At 33.6% G+C, this 21,934-nt stretch overlaps 1 protein-coding gene across 1 annotated transcript; it reads left to right on the forward strand.

The window, feature by feature from the left end:
- The first annotated feature begins 4,054 nt into the window (after positions 1–4,054).
- Positions 4,055–18,521, forward strand: LOC120190664 (ABC transporter C family member 2-like). Its single transcript, XM_039193719.1, has 28 exons — positions 4,055–4,170; positions 4,525–4,944; positions 5,713–5,891; positions 6,036–6,075; positions 6,265–6,421; positions 6,878–6,992; positions 7,078–7,158; positions 7,516–7,540; positions 8,178–8,234; positions 8,805–8,870; positions 8,958–9,032; positions 9,672–9,779; positions 10,236–10,370; positions 10,548–10,654; positions 10,755–10,848; positions 11,713–11,880; positions 12,123–12,263; positions 12,613–12,813; positions 13,089–13,187; positions 13,290–13,442; positions 14,071–14,453; positions 15,091–15,271; positions 15,479–15,802; positions 16,012–16,768; positions 17,067–17,188; positions 17,368–17,613; positions 17,754–18,180; positions 18,287–18,521. The coding sequence occupies exons 2-28, from the start codon at positions 4,612–4,614 to the stop codon at positions 18,382–18,384; spliced, it is 4,872 nt and encodes a 1,623-aa protein (XP_039049650.1). The 5' UTR covers positions 4,055–4,170; positions 4,525–4,611; the 3' UTR covers positions 18,385–18,521.
- Positions 18,522–21,934: the final 3,413 nt, after the last annotated feature.

The following is a 21,934-nucleotide window of genomic DNA, read 5'->3' on the forward strand; positions in this document are numbered from 1 at the left end:
AACTTTGTCCTCACCCTTTAAATAATAAATAGGAATTCATTATTTATAAAAGGGATAAAGTACACAAATAGTCTCTGATAATAGGGTATTATTTTTCTGAATCCTTCTACATTTAAAAATTAAAAAATAGTCCCTCAACTACTAAAAAGTACATAATGATCCTCTGAGTATATGAAACTCTTTTGTTGAGTCCTCCGTTTACTCAAATGATTTTGGGATCAAATTTTATCATATTTGTCAACAAGTTAATGTCCAACTTAAATGGTCGTCAATTTTTAATAGAAAATAGTGAGTTTGGAACATATAAATAGTCGCGTACTATTTTGTAATTTTTAATAATCGGGGATTCAACAAAACAATGTTCTATAATCTAGAGATCATTTTATAACTTTTAATAATTAAAGAACTCAATAAAATATCACCATATAGTCGGAGAGCCATCTTTATACTTTGCCCAAGAAAAAGAGAAAAAAAAGAACCGACTATAAATCTGGAATAATGAGTCTATTGATTTAAGATACGAAGCTGACATCATCATACATTCAACCCTATTCTTAACTTAGTATATCATATAATAAATTAATAATCTCAATTTTTAAATTAGTAAATGAAATTCGACTTTAGTGCTAAGGAAAATATTAAACAAATTTAAGGTTTTGTTTTCAAAGCTCACCATATTTGAATTATTCCACGGTTGAATCCATTGTTAAATTCAATGTATTCCAGTGAAATAATTATAAAATGGCAGTGAATTAATCCTCCTCCGCTGAGTGATATGTACAGAGGTCAACTGAATTAAATCTTTAAAACAAATCGAATCTTGCACTAACTAACTTATTTTAGTGGTTAAAAGTTATAGATCCGAACCCTAGCGACTACAAGATTAATTGAACGTTTATTGTTAAATTGTCGAGAATACTTAAAATATGTACTATTTTATAATTAACTTTATCTTAATAATAAAAAACAAATGGAATCTTTTCTTTAAATAATATTTTTAATAGTCAAAGTAATTATAATATAATGTAATATTTTTTAGCACGAACTCTTGTGACCTATGTGATAAAGGAATTATTGATATTCCTTGAGGTCTCAAGTTCGAGCACTGGTAATATCTGGGTTACAAGTGATCAATGTCAAATGATTGAGAGTGTTATTTGAACAAATATTATATTGCACTTACCCCAAATTAATAAAAAATATAGATTAAAACTTACAGCGTACAATACAATCAAAGAGATTATCTCGGGACAAATCGAGTCAAAGAAATAATACAGTTAAGGGCACAGCAGCCACGGGGGTTGGAACCTGTTATCATGAACAAGAGAATTACAATCATTCCAAAATTCCATTATAATGTTAAGAAACCAACAAATTCAATCCAAGAACAATTATAGCATTCTCCATCCAAGCCAATGGATTGGTCGCGGTAGGCATTACTGGACGAGTGGGGAAGTCAGCCAGTAAGAGAACCTCCTTCGCCCGGGAACACCCCACCGATAAGGCATTGTGAGCATCTCTCCAAGCAAAGTTCTGGATCTTGGGCATAACTTTCAGCTTAGAGGTCATTTTCCAAGCCTTCGAGAAAGGACCTTGATCATGGAAGTTCGTTAAAGCCACTGGCAGCTCGACCGGACAGTATATATCTCGGAATCATGAAAACCCCATATAATTATGTCCCTCATACAAGAAGCAATAACCACACATAGCAAACGATCTACATCCTCCTGTGCAAGAACTCGTCGAACCTTCTCCTCGTCCCAAAGTGCTCATCCAGGCTGCATAAGGTCCCTACAAAGAGTAGGATGATCAATGGACCGTAAGAGTTGTTCTCCTCCATCTTAGCATGGAGAATATTTCTCGAGGGGAATACTCAGCCCAAATGACCTTGACAAATAAACTTTCAGGATCCTTGATAAGCATAATAGTAAAAAAAATTCCCTTTCCTTTTCGATTCTCGTTATATTTTTTTATTCCCCTTCAGATTATAAGGTTTTTTCCTTGATTAATTCGAACCGATTCATGTTATATATGGCTTTGGTGAGTGAGTCCCTCAATAGTAATTTTATACATACACAATAACTCAAACTCGAGATCTTGCTTAATCGACATCAAACTGCTTACCACTTAAACTAACCCTGATTGGTGTTTTTAGTTATTTTTTTACTCCATAATTTAAACTTAAACTTTTAAATTTTTTATAATAAATCATTTTAAGATAACTAATTGACTGTCAATATTTTCGCTGGGAGGGTATGACAATATTAAAATTATAATTTAAAAAATAAAAATATTATTTTTTATTTATAATTTTATTTCATCTTTAAATAAAATAATTAAAAAACACCACTAAACGATCAAACACAATATTAATAAATTTATGTACAAAATTTTTATCACTCAATTTATGATGCTTCACTGAATAATCTTTTTATATAAAATATTTTATTTATTTATATTGTGAGTGCAACAAATTTTACTGTTCATTAATTTTAAACTTATGCATAATACATTACGTACTAATCAATTATAAGTTCAATAATATAATGTTATTTAAAAATATTTTTTTATCAGAATAAATATAATATTAAAATAAAATTTATAATTTTTTATATTTCTTTTAGTTTAACTTTTATTTTATAAAATAAAATCAGAATAAATATAATGTTATTTAAAAATTAATTAATTACATTTTCATATTTTATACTTTTAAATAATATTATTTTATATTAACAAATCATACTATGAAATGAATCCACACATTTAAAATAGGTATGAATATACATTTAATATCATAACTTGTTAGACTCTCACGAGTTATTATCAGAAAAACAATATGATAACATAAAATAATACTACATATTGTTTTTTTATAGAAATATTACATACTTCATAATGAGCCTAGTGAAATATATTGTTGGAACTCTGGTCTCTATTTTCAAAACTCATAGGAAAAATATATCAAAACTGAGTTCATGAATGCTTTAAATTGATACCCTAAGCACCTAAAGATAATCCCATATAATAAATAAGTATGTTCACATTATTAATTAGGGTAAAATGCACCAATGATTCACCGACTATTAAAATTTACAAAATAGTCCATTGACTATAGGGAGTTGTTCAATTGAGTCATTCATTATGTTTCAAACTCGGTTTTTTCTGTTAAGAAAATTAACTATCATCTTAACTAGACGTTAACATGTTGACTGAGATATGATAGTCATTTTGAGATTATAAGATCAGATTTTATTATATCTTAGTCAGCAGGTTAACGTCCAACTCAGACTACTGTCAATTTTTAAACGAAAAATGACGAGTTTGGAACATAATGAATAGTCAGATGACCATTATATAACTTTTAATAGTCGAGGGTCTCAACAAAGTAACTTTATATAGTTGGGGACCATTTTATAACTTTTAAAAATCGAATGATTCAACAAAGTAGTACGTATTTAGAGACCATTTGTGTACTTTACCCCCATTAATTAAGTTGTAAGTTCATAAAAACACCATAAACCATTAATGGATAACTATAATTGTGATTTACTATCATAAACAAACTAAAATTCGGATCATTGCAAAATGAGATCTAAAACCTGTAAATGAATCTAAAATGTATGATTTAAAAAAATACGAGGAATCAAAGATAAATAATATATATATATATATATTATTTTTTTAGTAAAATGAATTTGGGAAAAAGTACTTTGGTTTTTTTATTTGACCATAAAAGAAAATAAACGTCGTAAGCGCTGACGCGAGAAACGAATTTCTCTTTTTTCCAATATTGTCATTAAAAAAATCATTTTTTATTTAAATTCAATAGGGGGTAATGACTTATTTAGTTGCGACGACGTTGTTTTTTTTCTCTTTCCTTAAAGAGATAGTGATCCAATTCTCTTATCTTCTCCTATCATTTGCCATTGAGAAAGTGAGCGAGAAAAGATAATAGCAAAAGGGGGTAAGTGCTCCGGAATCTGTCCGTAAAACTTGTAAGATCTTTTTGGTTGGAAAACATTTTTTTTGTTAGCTTTAGAAAAATACTACCGGACAATATTGAATTATTATTGCCTTTATTAGTCTCTCTATCTATCTCTATCTCAATCTCGCTTTTCGATCCAACAATCTTGCGTTCTTTTCTTTTTCTGAAACCTTGAATCACAGCTATAATTCTCACACTCTTCATTTTCTAAAAAAAAAAAAAATTGGTTTGGGTTCATTTTATTTCTTTTATTTCAAGTTAATTTTTGTGTGTTTTGGTCGCCCTTTTCACAGCTTGAGTTTTATGTCGAAATGCCTTTTTAAGTCCTTTCCTTCGATAGAAACGAAGTGGATTTATTTCGACTTGTTGCTGGGCGCTTTTTTTTATTGGATGCTGGAAAAAAACACCGTATAAATGTTTGAATGTCAACGCCGATGAAGTTTAGCAAAGATCAAATAAAAAGGATGGACAATGGTCTTCGCGCTTTATGTTTTGATTTTGCTTATTGACTTAGCGCTAAGTTTCCTTTAAATCGGTTGCAGGCAAGCGATGAGTAATATATAAGTGGGTGGATGTTTTTGTGCTTTTAAGTGAAGAGAATTGTGTAAAGCAGCAACAAGAAAATAATGGCTTTTGAGCCATTGGTTTGGTTCTGTAGACCAGTGGCTGATGGGGTATGGAAAAGGGCTGTGTCTAATGCCTTTGGTGCATACACACCCTGTGCCACTGATTCTCTGGTTATCACCATATCTCATCTGGTGTTATTGGGTCTTTGTGTTTATCGAGTATGGCTCATCAGGAGAGATCTCAAAGCTCAGCGCTTCTGTCTGAGGTCCAAATATTATAACTATATGCTCGGTCTTCTGGCTCTTTATGCTACTGCTGAGCCTCTGTTCAGGTTGATCATGGGGATTTCAGTTCTAAATTTGGATGGACAGCCTGGTCTTGCTCCATTTGAGGTAGGATTTCACCCTATGTTGCCTAATAATCTCCTTATTTGTTTTTGTAGGTTTTTCTGCTAATTTGGATGTGTTAATATTTTGTTGTACTTTACCCTTCGGATGAGTAGTTTGAATTTAATCTGAATTAGCTTCTATTTTTATGCAAAATTGGGTTATATATTTGTGTAAATGCTTTTGTTCCTATTTGAGGATGGAGTGAAATGAAAGCCATTGAGTTGCATTTCATTAGCCTGCAATCTTTTGTCCATTAAGGGAGGAAACTCCAGAAAGTAGGGTTGCAAATATGATGCAATGTATTCTTTACAGCCTTACTGGAACCAACATTAAACACATTGATGGCAGTTTCTTGTACTTTATATTTTATTGTATAGTTTCTTCCAAGCTGGCTGCTCTATCTCAGTATCAGTTTTTCCTGGTTGGAGATACTTTCAGTAGTTGAAGACTTGTGGATTATGATGTTTCCTATATTTGAGTGCTACTTTATGGCTTTGTGGCAACTGGAATTGCTATGTTATATGTTATGTACATACATGCTGGAAGAAGCATGTGCCATGGTCAACATTTTCCATCAATTATTTATTACATGAATCTTTCCAGATCCTAGTGCCGTTCTTTATTTTTCTTAAGTTAGTTTGCAATTTTATGAGCCAGAAATCACGATTAGTTTAAGAAGGATCAGTCAATCTCTATGTTATGATATTTAATTTAGTCCTGTTGGCTAATGTAAATCATATCTGAAGCCTTTTGTTTTGATTTTTTGTGCAGATTGCTTCTTTGATCGTGGAAGCTCTCACATGGTGTTCTATTTTTGTCATGATTGTTGTGGAAACTAAAGTCTATATTTGTGAATTTCGATGGTTTGTCAGATTTGGCGTCATTTATACTTTGATAGGGGATGCGGTGACGCTCAATCTCATTCTTTCTGTAAGGGAGTTTTACAACAGGTATGTTTCTCTTGGTAGCTTAAGTTGCCTTTGTTTTGAACATGGAACTATTCTCTCTCTTTAACCCCATTAATATGTTAAAATTTCATATTTGATGAACAATCTCAGTTTGTGAAGACTCATATTTCTGTTATACTTGTGCAGCTCCATCCTGTATCTATACTCAAGTGAGGTCCTATCTCAGGTGTGTTATCTTGCCTTTTTATTTTCCTATTCTCAAAAGGCTATTGTTAGGGACAATAATGAGTTTGCCTCAAAAGCCTGAGTACAATAATGACATGGCCAGTGTTGTAATTATTACATTGCATAAATTTTACACTTATCTTTCCCTTTCTGATTACACGCTAAAAGATAGGTTTCTTTTCTTGTTTAGGTTTTGTTTGGGATACTGTTGCTGGTGTATATTCCTGATTTGGATCCATACCCTGGTTATACCCCAATGCGGACCGAACTTGTGGATGATGATGGATATGAAGAACTTCCCGGAGGAGAGGAAATATGTCCTGAGAGGCATGTTAATATATTTTCCAGTATGTATATCTTTCTGTATTTATCTTTGATGCCTGGTAGGGTCATGAATTAACATTATATGTTGATTAAGATGTAGATCCTTATTCTCAAAAATAAAAAATATTGTAAATCCTTATATCTTTGATGCCTATTGATGCCTAATATGTTGCCATGGTTGGTCTATACGTGACATTTCAGCTGGTATTGCACAGTCATCATGAGTAATTTTAGCCTTTAATTTACAATAATATTACATATTTTATTGCAATGGGAATTTTATATGCTTGTTGCTTTCTAACAATGAATTTACCCCAATGGATATAAGGATGAAAATTTAGCAATTTGTTCTGTTCTGTTTCTTCTTAGCCTAATCTTGTCATGATGCAAATTGGTAAGCATAGATATTTCTTGTGGGTCAGAATAAATATGTATGTGATTCGCTTTTGATTCTCTTGTATTCATTTCCGTTTTGCTAGAAATATTTTTTTCATGGATGAGTCCCCTAATGGAGCAAGGCTATAAAAGGCCTATCACAGAGAAGGATGTCTGGAAGTTAGATACTTGGGATCGGACTGAAACGCTTAACAACAAGTATGTGCTGGTATTTTAATTATATTTTGGTTCTTGGAATTTTATGCATCGCGATGATGTATGATATATGTGTCCGACTTTGTAGGTTTCAGAAATGTTGGGCTGAGGAATCACGAAGGCCCAAACCATGGCTCTTAAGAGCATTGAATAGCAGTCTTGGAGGAAGGTAGTGAAATATAGCCTTAGTTATGTCACTTTTCATGTTTGGTTGTATGACTAAAGATAGTTTTCGCCTTTCTTTTTCATATTATTGTATTAATAATTTGAAGGGATAAGTAAAACAAGTAATCAGATAAATGACAATGAAAATGATGATACTATTGTTTCTAGTGGAAGTTGACTTGTATTGTCTAAGGAGACAATCAAATCTAAAAGGTTGGGACAAACTTGAGCTCTAGCTCTTTAGCATGTATTTGGGTGAGAACGGTATTCTTCTAGTGAAACAGTTAATGCTAGATATAGCTCGTGAAAAGTTAATCACTATCCTCATCTTTATCTAATTCATCCCCTTCTTGGTCTTTAGGTTTTGGTGGGGAGGCTTCTGGAAGGTAATAACCTATGTTCCTGGAAATTTCTGATGCCTTTTATTTATGGAACTTTTACTATTAAGTTATAATTTTTTTGGAGAATTTTTAATGGTCCAGTGCATATATTGCATATGCAAAGAGTTGGCTTTGGTTCTTCAAGCTTTCTGCATGTACATGAACATCAAAGAGGCTTGTATATTTTGAAGGCCATATCATTTTGGTTCATAGCATCCTTACTTAGAATGTAATCTAAAATGTTTTATCTTAGAATAATCGGAAAGAGTCTGATCAGATTTCCTCATTTCACATTTTCCACATTTCTACCATGAGGCTGGCCCAATAGTCATCTACTCCACTGTAATTTGAAGTAGTGGCCTGCAGGCTGTGTAAACCGAAGTCCTACCTATCAGGAGGATTCTCGCTCAGAGAAATTGCATAGGAAAATAATGTCTGTTAATTATTGAACTTTTGGCGGCTTTGGGAAGTGTTTTTTTCCTTCAGTATTTGAGAGTTTAGACAGGTCACTTTTTTTAAACATCTTCATTTTCTTATGTATGAAAGGTTTCTCAATTGATAAATTGCTGTTCTCTGTTTTGTGCAATTGATTTACCCCTAATATTTGTCCCTTAAACTTGCTGACTGTTCTTTAAATATGCAGATTTTTAACGATCTTTCACAATTTGTTGGGCCGCTCATATTGAACCGCCTGTTAGAGGTTTGCTCCTTGTTTCTATTATTCTATATTTGTCTGCGATCAAGTTCTTTTTAGTGCATGGAATTGCTCAAGTTCTCATTCATTTAATAGTGAAAACTCTCCTTGACCTCTATTGCCAAATGTTTAAAAGAAAAATCGGTGTATGGGTGTATTTTGATCATTTTGCGCATCTCTATTTTATATTTACACTTCATGTTTGTAATATTCTCTTATGCCTTTTAGCATGTTTCTGAATTGTTCTAAAGTTGGGCAGTATTTTTATATTTATATTATATTTTCAATTGTAGTATTCTTTCTTGACTCATTCTAAGTACATTAAAAATTTAACTAACTTATGATGGAGACATGTTCAGGCATAAAGGCAAAATGAAACCTTTCACTAAAATATCTTTGGTTTTGTTGTTATTGGTGAAGTAACACGTAAAGCACATATCTGCAGTTGACTCCTGCATATCAAGTTTAGTTATAAGAACTTTGCACAATTGTCCTGTATCGTGGAAGTTATCTAGTTTTGTTATTGTGTTTTATCTCCAATTTTTGTCACTTATTTCTTAAATGAACTTCCTGCAGTCCATGCAACAAGGTGATCCAGCTTGGATCGGCTACATCTATGCTTTCTCAATTTTTGTTGGAGTGGTATAAATATAATCCTTTGATTGGAAGTTTTAGTTTCTTTCTTAATGAAAATGTGCATATTATTTGATTTTTGAAAACTTGATCCAGGCCCTTGGGGTGTTATGTGAAGCTCAATATTTTCAGAATGTCATGCGTGTTGGATTTCGGCTGAGATCTACTTTGGTAAACCTTTTTTTTAATCTGGAAACAATTATTTCATTCAGTTTTGCTGCTTTTCTGGAGTATTGACAAGCTTATTTATTTCTGTTCTTTTATTTTCTTCATCTGTTGAAGGGCTGGCTGAGATCCTGAAAGTGCCTTTTATCTCATGAACAATGATGTTACATAAAGTGCCTTTTATCTCATGAACAATGATGTTACATAAAGTGCCTTTTATCTCGTTAACAATGATGTTACATACTCAGAACTTTTAATTTTTAATTATCTAGTTTATTTTGGCTTGGTGTTAGCTTCCTACATTTGAAGTTTGTCTTTTCTGGAAGAACTGTTTCTCTGGAAGAATAATGGTTTCACATTCTCAGTACTTTGTCTGAATGCATTTTAAGTTATTGATTAGTTGACATCACTAGTTATAGATCATTCGACTTAAATCATTTGTTACAAGTGTAAATATTGCCAAGGCTTGAACTGCATATCACTTGGTGTAATTGTAAGCTCTGAGCACTTCTATCTCTAGCTTTTTATTGAAATATCATTTTTTTTGTAATGTATAAGAGGCTTGTATGGATTTTTTTTCCTACTTGCATAATTGTTTCTTTGCTTCACCATTTCCTGACTGTACTCTTTTTTCTTCTTCTGAAGATTGCTGCCGTGTTCCGTAAATCTCTTAGGCTTACTCATGAGGGGCGTAAGAAGTTTGCTTCTGGGAAAATAACCAACTTGATGACAACAGATGCTGAAGCACTTCAGGCATGATCATTTATTACTTTATCTTAATTTGTGTATAACATTTTTTATGGCTGGTATTGCTGAAACTAATTTGGGTTTGTATGATGTGGAATGGGATTCTATAGAGTCCACTGTTTCTTTTATGGTGTAAGAACTGTCGTATCCTCTTTTATTTAATTTATTATTTTTATGCGGTGGGGTGGGGGCCGGGGGTTTGTCTCTGCTCTTAACCTGAATAATGTCCTTGAAGATGGTAGTAAATGTTCAAGTGTTTAATCTTCTAAGCATGTAGTATAACCAGTTTTCCTTGTTTTAAGTTTATATCACAACTTTGGATCTTGAAGTTCACAATGAGTTTCCTTGAGCATGTTGTTATTTATGGAGGAGAAACGACCAAACTCTGCTTCTTAAAACAAATCGGTTTAGTTTAAAAAATCTCAGCTCTTTCTAACGAAATATATATCTTTCTTTTTGCAGCAAATATGTCAATCACTCCACACTTTGTGGTCAGCTCCATTTCGTATTATTTTTGCAATGGTCCTTCTTTATCAGCAGTTAGGTGTTGCTTCACTGCTTGGAGCATTAATGCTAGTCCTTCTGTTTCCCGTGCAAGTATGTGATTTTGCTCTGGTTTTTCCAATATTCTTTCTTTAAGATGAATAGCTGATATTACACTTTTAATTCCTTGAATAAAGAGGATTATGTGATGTTAAACTTATAGGGCACACATTTCATTTTATTGGCTTTGTTTTCTTTATTGTCTTACACTATTTGACATTTTGCAAACAGACAGTAGTTATAAGCAGAATGCAAAAGTTGTCAAAGGAAGGTTTGCAACGTACAGATAAGAGAATAGGCCTCATGAATGAAATATTGGCTGCAATGGACACTGTAAAGTATGATTTGTTTCTAGAAAACTGTTTTATTTTTCATCGTCTTTCTAGAGCTTTTGAGTATTTCTAGTTACGGTTTTGAATTTATGCTGTAATGTCTCAGATGTTATGCTTGGGAGAACAGTTTCCAGTCTAAAGTCCAAAGTGTCCGGGATGATGAGTTGTCATGGTTCCGCAAAGCATCCCTGCTTGGAGCGGTAGTCCCCTGATCTATGCTTATTTGTTCTGTTTATGCAAGTCTTAATTTACTATGATAAAAATACCAGCTCTAATTGCTTTTTGTAAAATTTGAAAGAAAAATATGTTAAATTGCTTATTCAGCTACCATAGTCTGTATCTCTGTTGCGTGCAACACCAATCACTCATCTTACAAGCAACATCATGTAAATAATAACAGTTGTTTACGAGCTGTTGCTAATTCAGTTGCCATAATCTGTATCTCTGTTGCGTGCAACACCAAGCACCCATCTTAAAAGTAGCATCATGTGTAGAATTTTAGTTAAAATGAAAATTTCATTTGCTTCTTTATTCGGCAAAACACAACCTTTAAATAGGTTGCATGTTACATAAACTAGAATCCTGAAACAACTAGGTTTTTTATTTCCTAGGACTCGTATCTGTAAGGACTCTTATCTCCTAAGAAAGAGAGTCCTAATTAAAATAAATCTGATCCTAAAATCTAGAATCCTTAAACTACTAGGTTCTTTGAAATGAAATGTATGTTAGTCTCCACATGCTTGGTTATGTCATGATGTGTTGGATTATTGGCAATACTTATGGTAGATTGGCTGGCACTCTCATTTTGATTTGGTCCTTCAAATTAAGTTTCAACTCTCTTAATAATCTTTCAATCCACATACCTTCATAGATTCCTAAAGCAAGTGCTCAAAATTTTGCTTCTGCACTACTTGAAGCCACAAATTGCTTTTTGCTTTTTCATTTAACAAGATTGCCATAAACAAGATTGCTTCTTCATTGATATGGATATAGCCGTATAGGTGTTTTTGGTTGGATGATTTCAACGGCATTTTTATTCGTCTTATTCTGTCTCTTGTTTGCAGCTTAATGGCTTTATACTGAATAGTATTCCAGTTGTGGTGACTGTGATTTCATTTGGCATGTTTACTTTGCTTGGAGGCGACTTGACACCTGCTAGGGCATTTACATCTCTCTCTCTCTTTTCTGTGCTTCGATTCCCCTTATTCATGCTTCCCAACATAATTACTCAGGTGATCATCTTTTCCTCTTTCAGGTATTCGGGCTAGACCATTTTATACAGTGGCATTTTAACTGCCATTTTTGGTAGTAGATAGGTCATATGATTGTGTTTCTCTGCCCTTTGTGAAGGGCTTATTTTCTGTTTGGATCTTTTACTTTACATGGGTGCTATATTCCTATGGTACATAGAAAGGTGGAATATACTAAAACTTGTAGTGTGTTTTTCTTGGTTTCTAATGCTGTGGTTTGACAGGTAGTAAATGCAAATGTATCACTAAAACGTCTAGAGGAGCTGTTCATGACTGAAGAGAGGGTTCTTTTGCCAAATCCTCCTCTTGATCCTGAACTACCAGCAATCCAAATAAAAGACGGATATTTTTCATGGAATTCAAAGGTCTAATTTTTAAAATGGACACTTTTTACTTTTTCCTTTTTAGTCTCTAATTTACATGAATATGTATTGCATATATGTTAAAGTTGACCTATACAATTGATTCTTATTCTGTAATCTTAATAAGGATAATCACATCAAGCAACATAAATTCATGACTCTTAATATGGTTGTTAAAAATATCTTTTTACTTGTTGAATTCTTCTTCTTAGATGAAATGAACCCTTGATTCTGTGTGTACTATCCTGAAGAGGCAAAAGTTTTATACATTTATGTCATGCTGGGACCAAAAATTACTATCTTTCTTTCTCTTATGTCTTTTACAATATAAAATTCCTGTTTATTATTTCAGGCAGAGAGGCCCACATTGTCTAATATTAATTTAGATATCCCAGTTGGTAGCCTGGTTGCAGTAGTTGGTAGTACTGGTGAAGGAAAGACTTCGGTTGTATCTGCAATGCTGGGGGAGCTTCCTCCAATGTCTGATGCCGGTGTTGTTGTCAGAGGAACAGTCGCTTATGTTCCTCAAGTTTCATGGATTTTCAATGCAACTGTAAGTTTTGTCTTGTTTATCTTGTTTTTATGTTTGCTTGTGCTTTTGGATATGTAGTCTGACTTGTTTAGTTACTGGCAATCAGTTTTTATACTAGTTATTTTTTTCTTTTGGAGATAAGGAATATTATTATATGTTATCTTCTCGAAGATGATTAAGATGGCTTGTCTTGTGATCATCAATTTAGTAGCTTAATAAGCTGAAAAGTCTATACCCTTCAAACAAGTTTAATTGCTTTCATATTAGTTGTTGATCTTTGAAGTTTATGCTTGCAGGTACGTGATAACATATTGTTTGGATCTTCTTTTGATTCGGCAAGATATGAGAAGGCAATAGATGTTACTTCATTGCAGCATGACCTTGAGTTACTGCCTGTAAGCATTTCACAAAGCTGTAACATGATGTCGTGGAGAGGCAGAAGTCTCTCATCTATGCAACACTTTTTGATCTCATGGTTTGTCTATATTTTATGTTAGGGTGGTGATCTAACCGAGATTGGTGAAAGAGGTGTTAATATTAGTGGTGGGCAAAAGCAAAGGGTTTCCATGGCTAGGGCTGTATATTCCAATTCCGATGTGTACATTTTTGATGACCCTTTGAGTGCTCTGGATGCACACGTGGCTCGGCAGGTAACTGTTTCGGTATAGCAGTTAGTTTTTTTTTATTTATTTACTCCGTAATTTGACCTTATGATTTTGCTGAACAGAACTATGTTTTATCAACGTGTAAGGAAAACTTGTCTTTATTGATCTTACTTGAGCTATCGCTCCTGATAGAGCACAATGTCATAAAAGAATCCATGTGGTTTTGTTCCTTGTTATTGCATGTTTTAGCTTTTCTAGCCTTGGTCCCTGTTTTAAGTTTTTTACATTTTGAAACTTCTAAAAATCAAGAACTAAACCTTATCCCAATATCGATGAGATGTGCTTAACATATTGTCGCACCTATTAGGACAAATAATGCTATTCTTATTAAACTAGGCAAAGTCAGCCCTCTACACACATGCTCATTTAAAATCTGATCTATGAATATGATCTTCAAAAACTTAATTTTGAAGAGTTAACAGTCATTATTTTTATCTCTATTTTTTAATTTTAATTTTATTTCATAGCCTATCTGTTATTCCTTTAGAAGTTATTCCTTTAGAAATTATCCCTCTTGTTCCAGCCTTTACTTATGTTCAGATATTTGATAATGTTGGTATGCTTTGTGTTTTGATGTGGCAATGATATGATTTCTGCTTCCAATAATTTTCAGGTTTTTGATAAATGCGTAAAGGGAGAATTGAGAGGCAAAACAAGAGTTCTTGTCACGAACCAGCTTCACTTCCTTTCACAGGTTGATAGAATTATTCTGGTTCATGAAGGAATGGTGAAAGAGGAAGGAACTTTTGAGGACCTCAGTAATAATGGTTTGCTGTTCCAAAAGCTAATGGAGAATGCAGGAAAAATGGAAGAGTATGCAGAGGAAAATGAGAACAGTGATGTAGTTGACCTGAAGGACTCTAAACCTGTTGTTAATGGAGTAGCAAATGACATGCCCAAAAGTGCAAGCCAAGCAAATAAAAAAGAAGGCAAATCTGTTCTCATTAAGCAGGAAGAACGGGAAACAGGAGTTGTTAGCTGGAATGTTTTAGTGAGGTAGAATATTAAATATTTTGATTTTTACTTCTCTTCCCCACATTGCATTATTACATTTATATACAGCTATTACCATATCTTTAGATTCACCGAATTCTGTGATAACTACCTACTCAAGTCTACTTAAATTGACGGATAGATGTTTGAATCAAAAAAGAGGACCGGTAGATGTAAGCCAACTAGAAAAACTTAGTGTTCTTTGAACAGCATCTTTGTCATTATTCAATATGTAGAATTCTCGTAGCCTTCTCAATCGCTAAATTTGACACCATTTTTATGTTTAGAAGGAAGGTGACAACATATTCTCATATTGATGGCTCTCATATCATATATGGACCCTCTTAATGAAACTAACTTAAAAGTTTCATCCGGTCTTTCTCACTGCAGCACACTTAAAATTTTCCTGTCTTTTACTGAGAGATTTGTTAATGAGGATTCACTGAGTAGATTATGGTTTCCTTATGTTAACTAAATGTGGTTTAGGTAACTGGCAAACAATCCATTGTGTGTGATTAGGAAGAGAGGAAAGGAATTAGTGATCTCTGCTATGATTTAATCTGAATTCTTTTTGTTTTTCACTTTTGTTTAAAAAGGAAAAAAATCTCAGTTACTGCATTATCTTTCTCTTTTTGTCCAGGTACAAGAATGCATTGGGAGGTTTTTGGGTGGTTATGGTGCTCTTTATGTGTTACATCTTAACAGAAGTTTTACGAGTTTCAAGCAGCACATGGCTGAGTTCTTGGACAGATCAAAGTACTACAAAGACACATGGACCCGGTTATTACAATTTGGTCTATTCAGTTCTATCGTTTGGTCAGGTTTGGGTTTATTTGATTCATATCGACTTAAATTTTCGATGCATAAATTCTTACACACCTCTGACATTTTGTTTATTTAGTTTTACTCCTGAAGAGTTACCATTCCAATAAATAATAGTTCTGTTTTCTTAAAAATTAGTAATGCTTTTTAGTGACTAGTTTTACTTGTCATATTTTATCTTCATTTTCTTCCTCATCTGGTTTCAGGTCTCCGTGACATTGGTTAATTCGTATTGGTTAATCATAACGAGTCTTTATGCAGCCAGAAGGTTGCATGATGCAATGCTTAATTCCATTCTTAGAGCTCCAATGACCTTCTTCCACACCAACCCTCTTGGTCGGATTATTAACAGATTTGCAAAGGATTTAGGTGACATTGATCGAAATGTTGCTCCATTCGTCAATATGTTTTTGGGTCAAGTCTCGCAGCTCCTTTCTACTTTTGTCTTGATAGGCATTGTGAGCACTATGTCTTTGTGGTCCATAATGCCACTTTTGGTTTTGTTTTATGCTTCTTATTTATACTACCAGGTAAACAAACTTTGTCCTCATCTTTTATTTTTCTGATTTATTGTCTTCTTTTTCTAACCCTGAAATCTACAAATTCTCGTCGTGTAGAAAGTGCCAACTTTTTCCAGTTCTGATTTTTAGCAGTCAGTAAATTTAGCTTATGGAGGTCTCTGCAGCTGGATATTCTTGTTTGTATGTTTCTCATGTAATCGTTTTTTTTAATTCCACAGAGTACAGCGCGTGAAGTGAAGCGCTTAGATTCTATAACTAGATCACCTGTATATGCACAATTTGGAGAAGCATTGAATGGTCTGTCAACTATTCGTGCATATAAAGCTTATGATCGCATGGCTGACATAAATGGAAAATCCATGGACAATAATATCAGATTCACTCTTGTTAACATGAGTTCAAATCGTTGGCTTGCAATCCGTTTGGAAACTCTGGGAGGACTCATGATTTGGTTTACGGCAACCTTTGCTGTAATGCAAAATGGAAGGGCAGAGAACCAGCAGGAATATGCATCTACCATGGGTCTACTTTTGAGTTATGCACTAAACATTACAAGTTTATTGACCGCGGTACTCAGGCTTGCCAGTTTGGCTGAAAATAGTTTAAATGCAGTCGAGCGTGTTGGTACATATATAGAGTTGCCTTCAGAAGCCCCACTTATTATTGAGAGTAACCGCCCCCCTCCTGCTTGGCCTTCATCTGGATCTATCAAGTTTGAGGATGTTGTTCTTCGTTACAGACCTGATCTTCCTCCTGTCCTGCATGGGCTGTCTTTTACAATTTCTCCTAGTGACAAGGTAGGCATTGTTGGAAGGACGGGGGCTGGAAAATCAAGCATGCTAAATGCTTTGTTTAGAATTGTAGAGCTGGAAAGAGGGAGGATCTTGATTGATGGTTGTGATATTGCAAAGTTCGGACTGATGGATCTACGTAAAGTACTTGGCATTATACCACAATCACCAGTTCTTTTCTCAGGTACACCACATCAACAATGGATTATAATTTACATATTAGCTTAGTGGACTTTTTCCAGGCATCTACCATGATTTGACGTAGGATCTTTTTATCTATAGTAGTTTATTATAAATTTTCTTTCCCCTAATATTTACTAGCTTATAATGTTGAGATAATCTTGACATATATCACATTTGTACGCGTACATTTCTTCTTACTTGATGGTCCATTGATTTTCTGCTGCTTATTTCATATTTCGTATTGTTTTTCCAATTAATGTATACAATATTTATGACCATTTTGTTTCTAATTGGGATAGGAACTGTGAGATTTAATCTTGATCCGTTCAATGAACACAATGATGCTGACCTTTGGGAGGCTCTAGAGAGAGCACACCTGAAAGATGTCATTCGGAGGAATTCCCTTGGTCTATATGCTGAGGTATTTATGATTTCCCCCTCCCCCGATGGAGATTGTATTGCCAATTTCGTAAACAATTTCATCCAATGATTGGAAAAGAGAAATGATCAGTTGGTCATCTTTTGAAGCGTCCTAGGATGCTGAAATTAGTATGGTTCTTCAATGACAATTATTGAACTCTTATCCTGTGCTTTGTCCAGGTTTCAGAGGCTGGGGAAAACTTTAGTGTCGGGCAGAGGCAATTGCTAAGTCTTGCACGTGCATTATTGAGGAGATCAAAGATACTTGTTCTTGATGAAGCAACTGCAGCTGTCGATGTCAGAACTGATGCCCTTATTCAGAAAACTATTCGGGAAGAATTCAAATCATGTACCATGCTTATCATTGCTCACAGACTCAATACAATAATCGACTGTGATCGTATTCTTCTGCTTGATTCTGGCAGGGTATGTGTAGAATTCTTGAGCTTGATTTACTCTCATTGCAAGCTTTCATAGCTATAAAAAGTGTAATTTATTCATTAGTATACCCTCATTCTCCCGCTTTGCATTTGGTTGATGTATCGATGCTCTTATTTTGATGCCAGTTGCTGGAATATGATACACCGGAGGAACTATTGTCAAATGAAGGCAGTGCTTTCTCCAAGATGGTTCAAAGTACTGGGGCTGCTAATGCTCAATACTTGCGAAGTCTAGCACTCGGAGGGGAAGGAGAGGACAGGTTGGGCAGAGAAGAGAATAAGAAGTTGGATAGACAGAGAAAATGGCTGGCATCTTCTCGTTGGGCTGCTGCTGCCCAGTTTGCACTTGCTGTTAGCCTCACTTCATCCCACAACGACCTTACTCGCCTGGAAATCGAAGATGAAAATAGTATCCTCAAGAAAACAAGGGATGCTGTCATAACTCTGCAGGGAGTTCTGGAAGGGAAGCACGATAAAACAATAGAAGAGTCACTGGATCAACGTCAAATGTCTAAAGACGGGTGGTGGTCAGCACTTTACAAAATGGTAGAAGGTACAAAACAAATATTCCACCTATTGCATTACAATAACCCTGTATCATAAGTTCTTTTGGTTTGTTCCTTGAACCATCTTACAAATTTCTGCTTTTCTTCTTCCAGGTCTTGCTATAATGAGCAGATTGGCAAGGACCAGGCACCATCAATCAGATTATGGTTTCGAAGATAGATCTATCGACTGGGATCACGTTGAAATGTAGAGTTCAATTTGGATTCATAACTGGATATAACATCTGAAAGTTATATAAGTTTTCATCAAGGATTGTTAACCCTACTTTCAGTATTTTTTGAGCTTGCGCATAAAGTTTTCACTCCATAAAAAGAATTCAGTTTTATGTCTTTTCCTTTTCCAAATGTTTAGAGTTTATTCCATATCTTTATTAATAGAGTAAACTACGCACGGAATCACTTAATTATGGGTGGATTCTTTTTTAACTAATGATATTTCAATTTTGTCAATCAGATCACCAACTGTTAACATTTAACGGAGTTGATGAAAGTGTCACTTGATTTGTGGTGAAAATAATCAAACCTGGGTCAATGGATTAGTTTGTGAGTTTGTCAACCACTTAACCAAACACCTTATTTGGTAATGAGTTAGCAAAATCTTATATATAAGCTATAGTAATTAATGGCAAAAATAAAGGTGAAGAGGGTGTAATTGCAAATAAGGTAGAGAGAGAATTACCTTGGCTCTAAGTTGTAAGCTTAAAAACCATATTTATGCATGTCCGTGAGATACTTGCAAGCAGGTCCATGAATTGAAATTAAAAATGTCTAATTATTATTTCGTCAATGTCAAATGGCATGTTGGTTGCAGCAAAGACAAGAACCCGTTGACCAGCTTTGGTCAACACTCAACAGACCATCCCAATGTGTCATAACTTTCCGCATAGCTTCATGCCCAGCATGCTATCAATCTCGTCCACGAAAATAATGGTCTTGCTGCTACTGTAAATAAGGTTCTCACGTTCTTTTCATCTTCACCGAACCATTTTGACATGATGGTGGACATTGAGACATAAATAAAACTTGCTCCTGCTGCATCTGCAATGGTCTTTGCCAGTATTATTTTCCCTCTACTAGTAGGCCCGAAGAGTAGTATTCCTCTACATGGCTTGAGAAGCCCTCTTTTGATGTGATCCAACCTTTTTGAAGAGGGAGCGTGACTCTCTCTCGAAGCGATTCCAATGACGAAACTTGTTGATAGAGTTTGGAGGGATCAACTTAAAATTTTAAAAAATTTAGAGGTTTTAATTAATTTTTTTTTTAAAAATTGATGGGTTTAGTCTATATTTTTTTCCAAAAAAATAGGATCTAACTACAATTTTTGAACTTTTGAGACTTAATGATAATTTTTAAAAATTATGGGAGGGGTTTAATTAAGAACATTAAAAAATTAAAATTTAATTTGAATTTCTAAAAAAATTTAGGGCTAAATTGATTTTTTTTTTAAATTTAAGGGTTAAAATTAAAAAATTTAAAACTTTTGAGGGGCCAAAGCCCCCCTCTAGTCTAGCTTATATTCCGCCAATGAGCGATTCTTTGATATTATCTATGGTATTGATATCAGCAAACGCCACTCTAATATCAATAGCAGGGATAACCTTTTTTCTCCATTCCTATTTGCATCGAAAATATTTCGTTCTCCATATTAAATTATGTAAATTGGATATTTTCAAGTTAAAATGTAAAAAATACTATTGATAGTAAGTTCTATTCAATTGAGTAACTCATATAATATTCTCAGTTGTAATTAGGATTATTACCAAATATATAACTTTTTAAAATGGACGGTGTAATATCCCAAAATCCGGCTAGTGACTAAAACGAGAATTTTGGAAAGTTTTGTGCTTAATTTTGAAATAAGTTAAAGTTATGGGATTTAAGTAAAGAATTTTGATGATGGATTAAATAGCATAGATGGACAATTAAAGGGGTAATTTAGTCTTTTCACCTTAAAGGATATTTTTCCCCTTTAAATAAGAGTTATGCACGTGGGTTTTGGGAGATTTCTGGAAGCCTTCTTCTTGCTCTCTTCTTCTTCTTCCCGTAACTCAAGCTTAAAGGTAAGTTTGATTTTTAGATGTTAATTTCTTGAATTTATAAGTTGGTTTTGAATCTTTGGGGGTTATATAAGCTTAAGGAAAGTTTATATAAGCTTAAAACATCAAGAAGAGAGAATTAGAAAGGAATTTCTATTAAGAGTTTAGAAATGAACTTTTGATATATAATGGTTTTTGAAATTCTAAGGATGAATTGGACTTGTCCTCAACTTAATTAAGAGATATGATGTGTTAGAAATGGACTTGGAACATGTTGAAAATTTAAGTTTAATTTTTTAATCCCAGAGGTGGATAGGATTTTGAGGTTTAAGATGTGATAAATGGGTATTAAGTGGTTTAAGTAAGAGTATATAAGTTAAGGATATGAAATGGGCTGAATTATGGCACTATTGAGCTAAGTTGAGTGATTTTCGTGCATAAATTGGACTTTTGGACCAGTGTGCATCGGTACACATTCAACATGTACCGATGCATCAAGGGTAAATTTCCAAAAATTGTTCAGTGTGTATTGATGCACAGGAAGTGCATCGATGCACCCATTAAAAATGGAAACATCGAATGCAATTAGTGCATCAATGCATAAGGAGTGCATCGATACACCCCCTTAAGATTGAAACATCGAAGGTGATTTGTGTACCGATGCATGGGTAGTGCATCGATGCACATGTTAAGGGATGCATCGATACACTGTAGAATGTACCAATGCACATCAAGAGAAAATAGAATTAGTTCTTTCTTTTGGTCTAAGAAATGATAGATTAGAATACATCAATTAGATACTGATATGTATCAATGTATAAATATGTAGATATCGAGCACGAACAAGTTTTGGGATAACCATCAAGTTAAGATTCGATCGGAAGAAAGAAAATCATAAAAGGGGATTGGAACTTAGTGAGGCCAAGGTGTGTGCATACAAGTTAGTTTATGATGTTTAATGGAAATATGACTTGCGACGAGTCTATTTCCTATATTAGAATGCATGAATTTATGATCATATGCATATGTTTGATTTGGGTATATGTGATATTTATTATAGTATGTATTAAATGATTTGTATGAATACATGTATTGTGAAAAGTTATAGGAATTAATATGAATTATCTATATGATTACATGGGAATGTGAAATAGGTTATATGATAGGCGACCATACATGTTACATAGTATATGTGATCAATCATAAGAATCAATATAATAGATTTATATGACTACATGAGAAGGGTGATGAGTTAAATAAGATTAGACTATAGATTAATATGAGAATAATATATTAGTGAAGGGAATTGAATATAAATGATGATACCAAACTATAAGATAAGTGTTATAGAGAAGAAGTATACTTAAAGAAAACTATGGTATAGGAGTTATGTAAAATTTAACTAAATAAATAGATTAACTTATTATACAAATAATATTAGATATGTGATATAAATTATATGTTATGGTATAAATAATTATGAGAATAAATGGAAAAATGAGACAAGATAAGTATTTACTTATATGATAATATGAGATTATATGAATATATAGTATAACTTTATGAGGAAGAATTGGGTGTTATATGATTTAGGTATGGAAATGATCTATGTGTAAGTAAATTACGTGATTATGTGACTATGTGTGAAATGGAGTTAACTAGGTAATTATAAGGTATGTGAATATAGGTATATAAGATAAGCCAC

Source organism: Hibiscus syriacus, unplaced genomic scaffold, assembly GCF_006381635.1.
Source record: "Hibiscus syriacus cultivar Baekdansim isolate YM2019G1 unplaced genomic scaffold, ASM638163v2 tig00116962_pilon, whole genome shotgun sequence".
Lineage (NCBI taxonomy): Eukaryota > Viridiplantae > Streptophyta > Magnoliopsida > Malvales > Malvaceae > Hibiscus > Hibiscus syriacus.

Excerpts from the sequence above, each read along its gene's own strand:
- LOC120190664 (XM_039193719.1), top strand. The coding sequence starts at position 4,612 with ATGGCTTTTGAGCCATTGGTTTGGTTCTGTAGACCAGTGGCTGATGGG. Across the intron at positions 7,541-8,177 it reads GGTGGGGAGGCTTCTGGAAG|ATTTTTAACGATCTTTCACA; the intron begins GTAATAACCTAT and ends TTAAATATGCAG. Across the intron at positions 9,780-10,235 it reads CAGATGCTGAAGCACTTCAG|CAAATATGTCAATCACTCCA; the intron begins GCATGATCATTT and ends TTCTTTTTGCAG.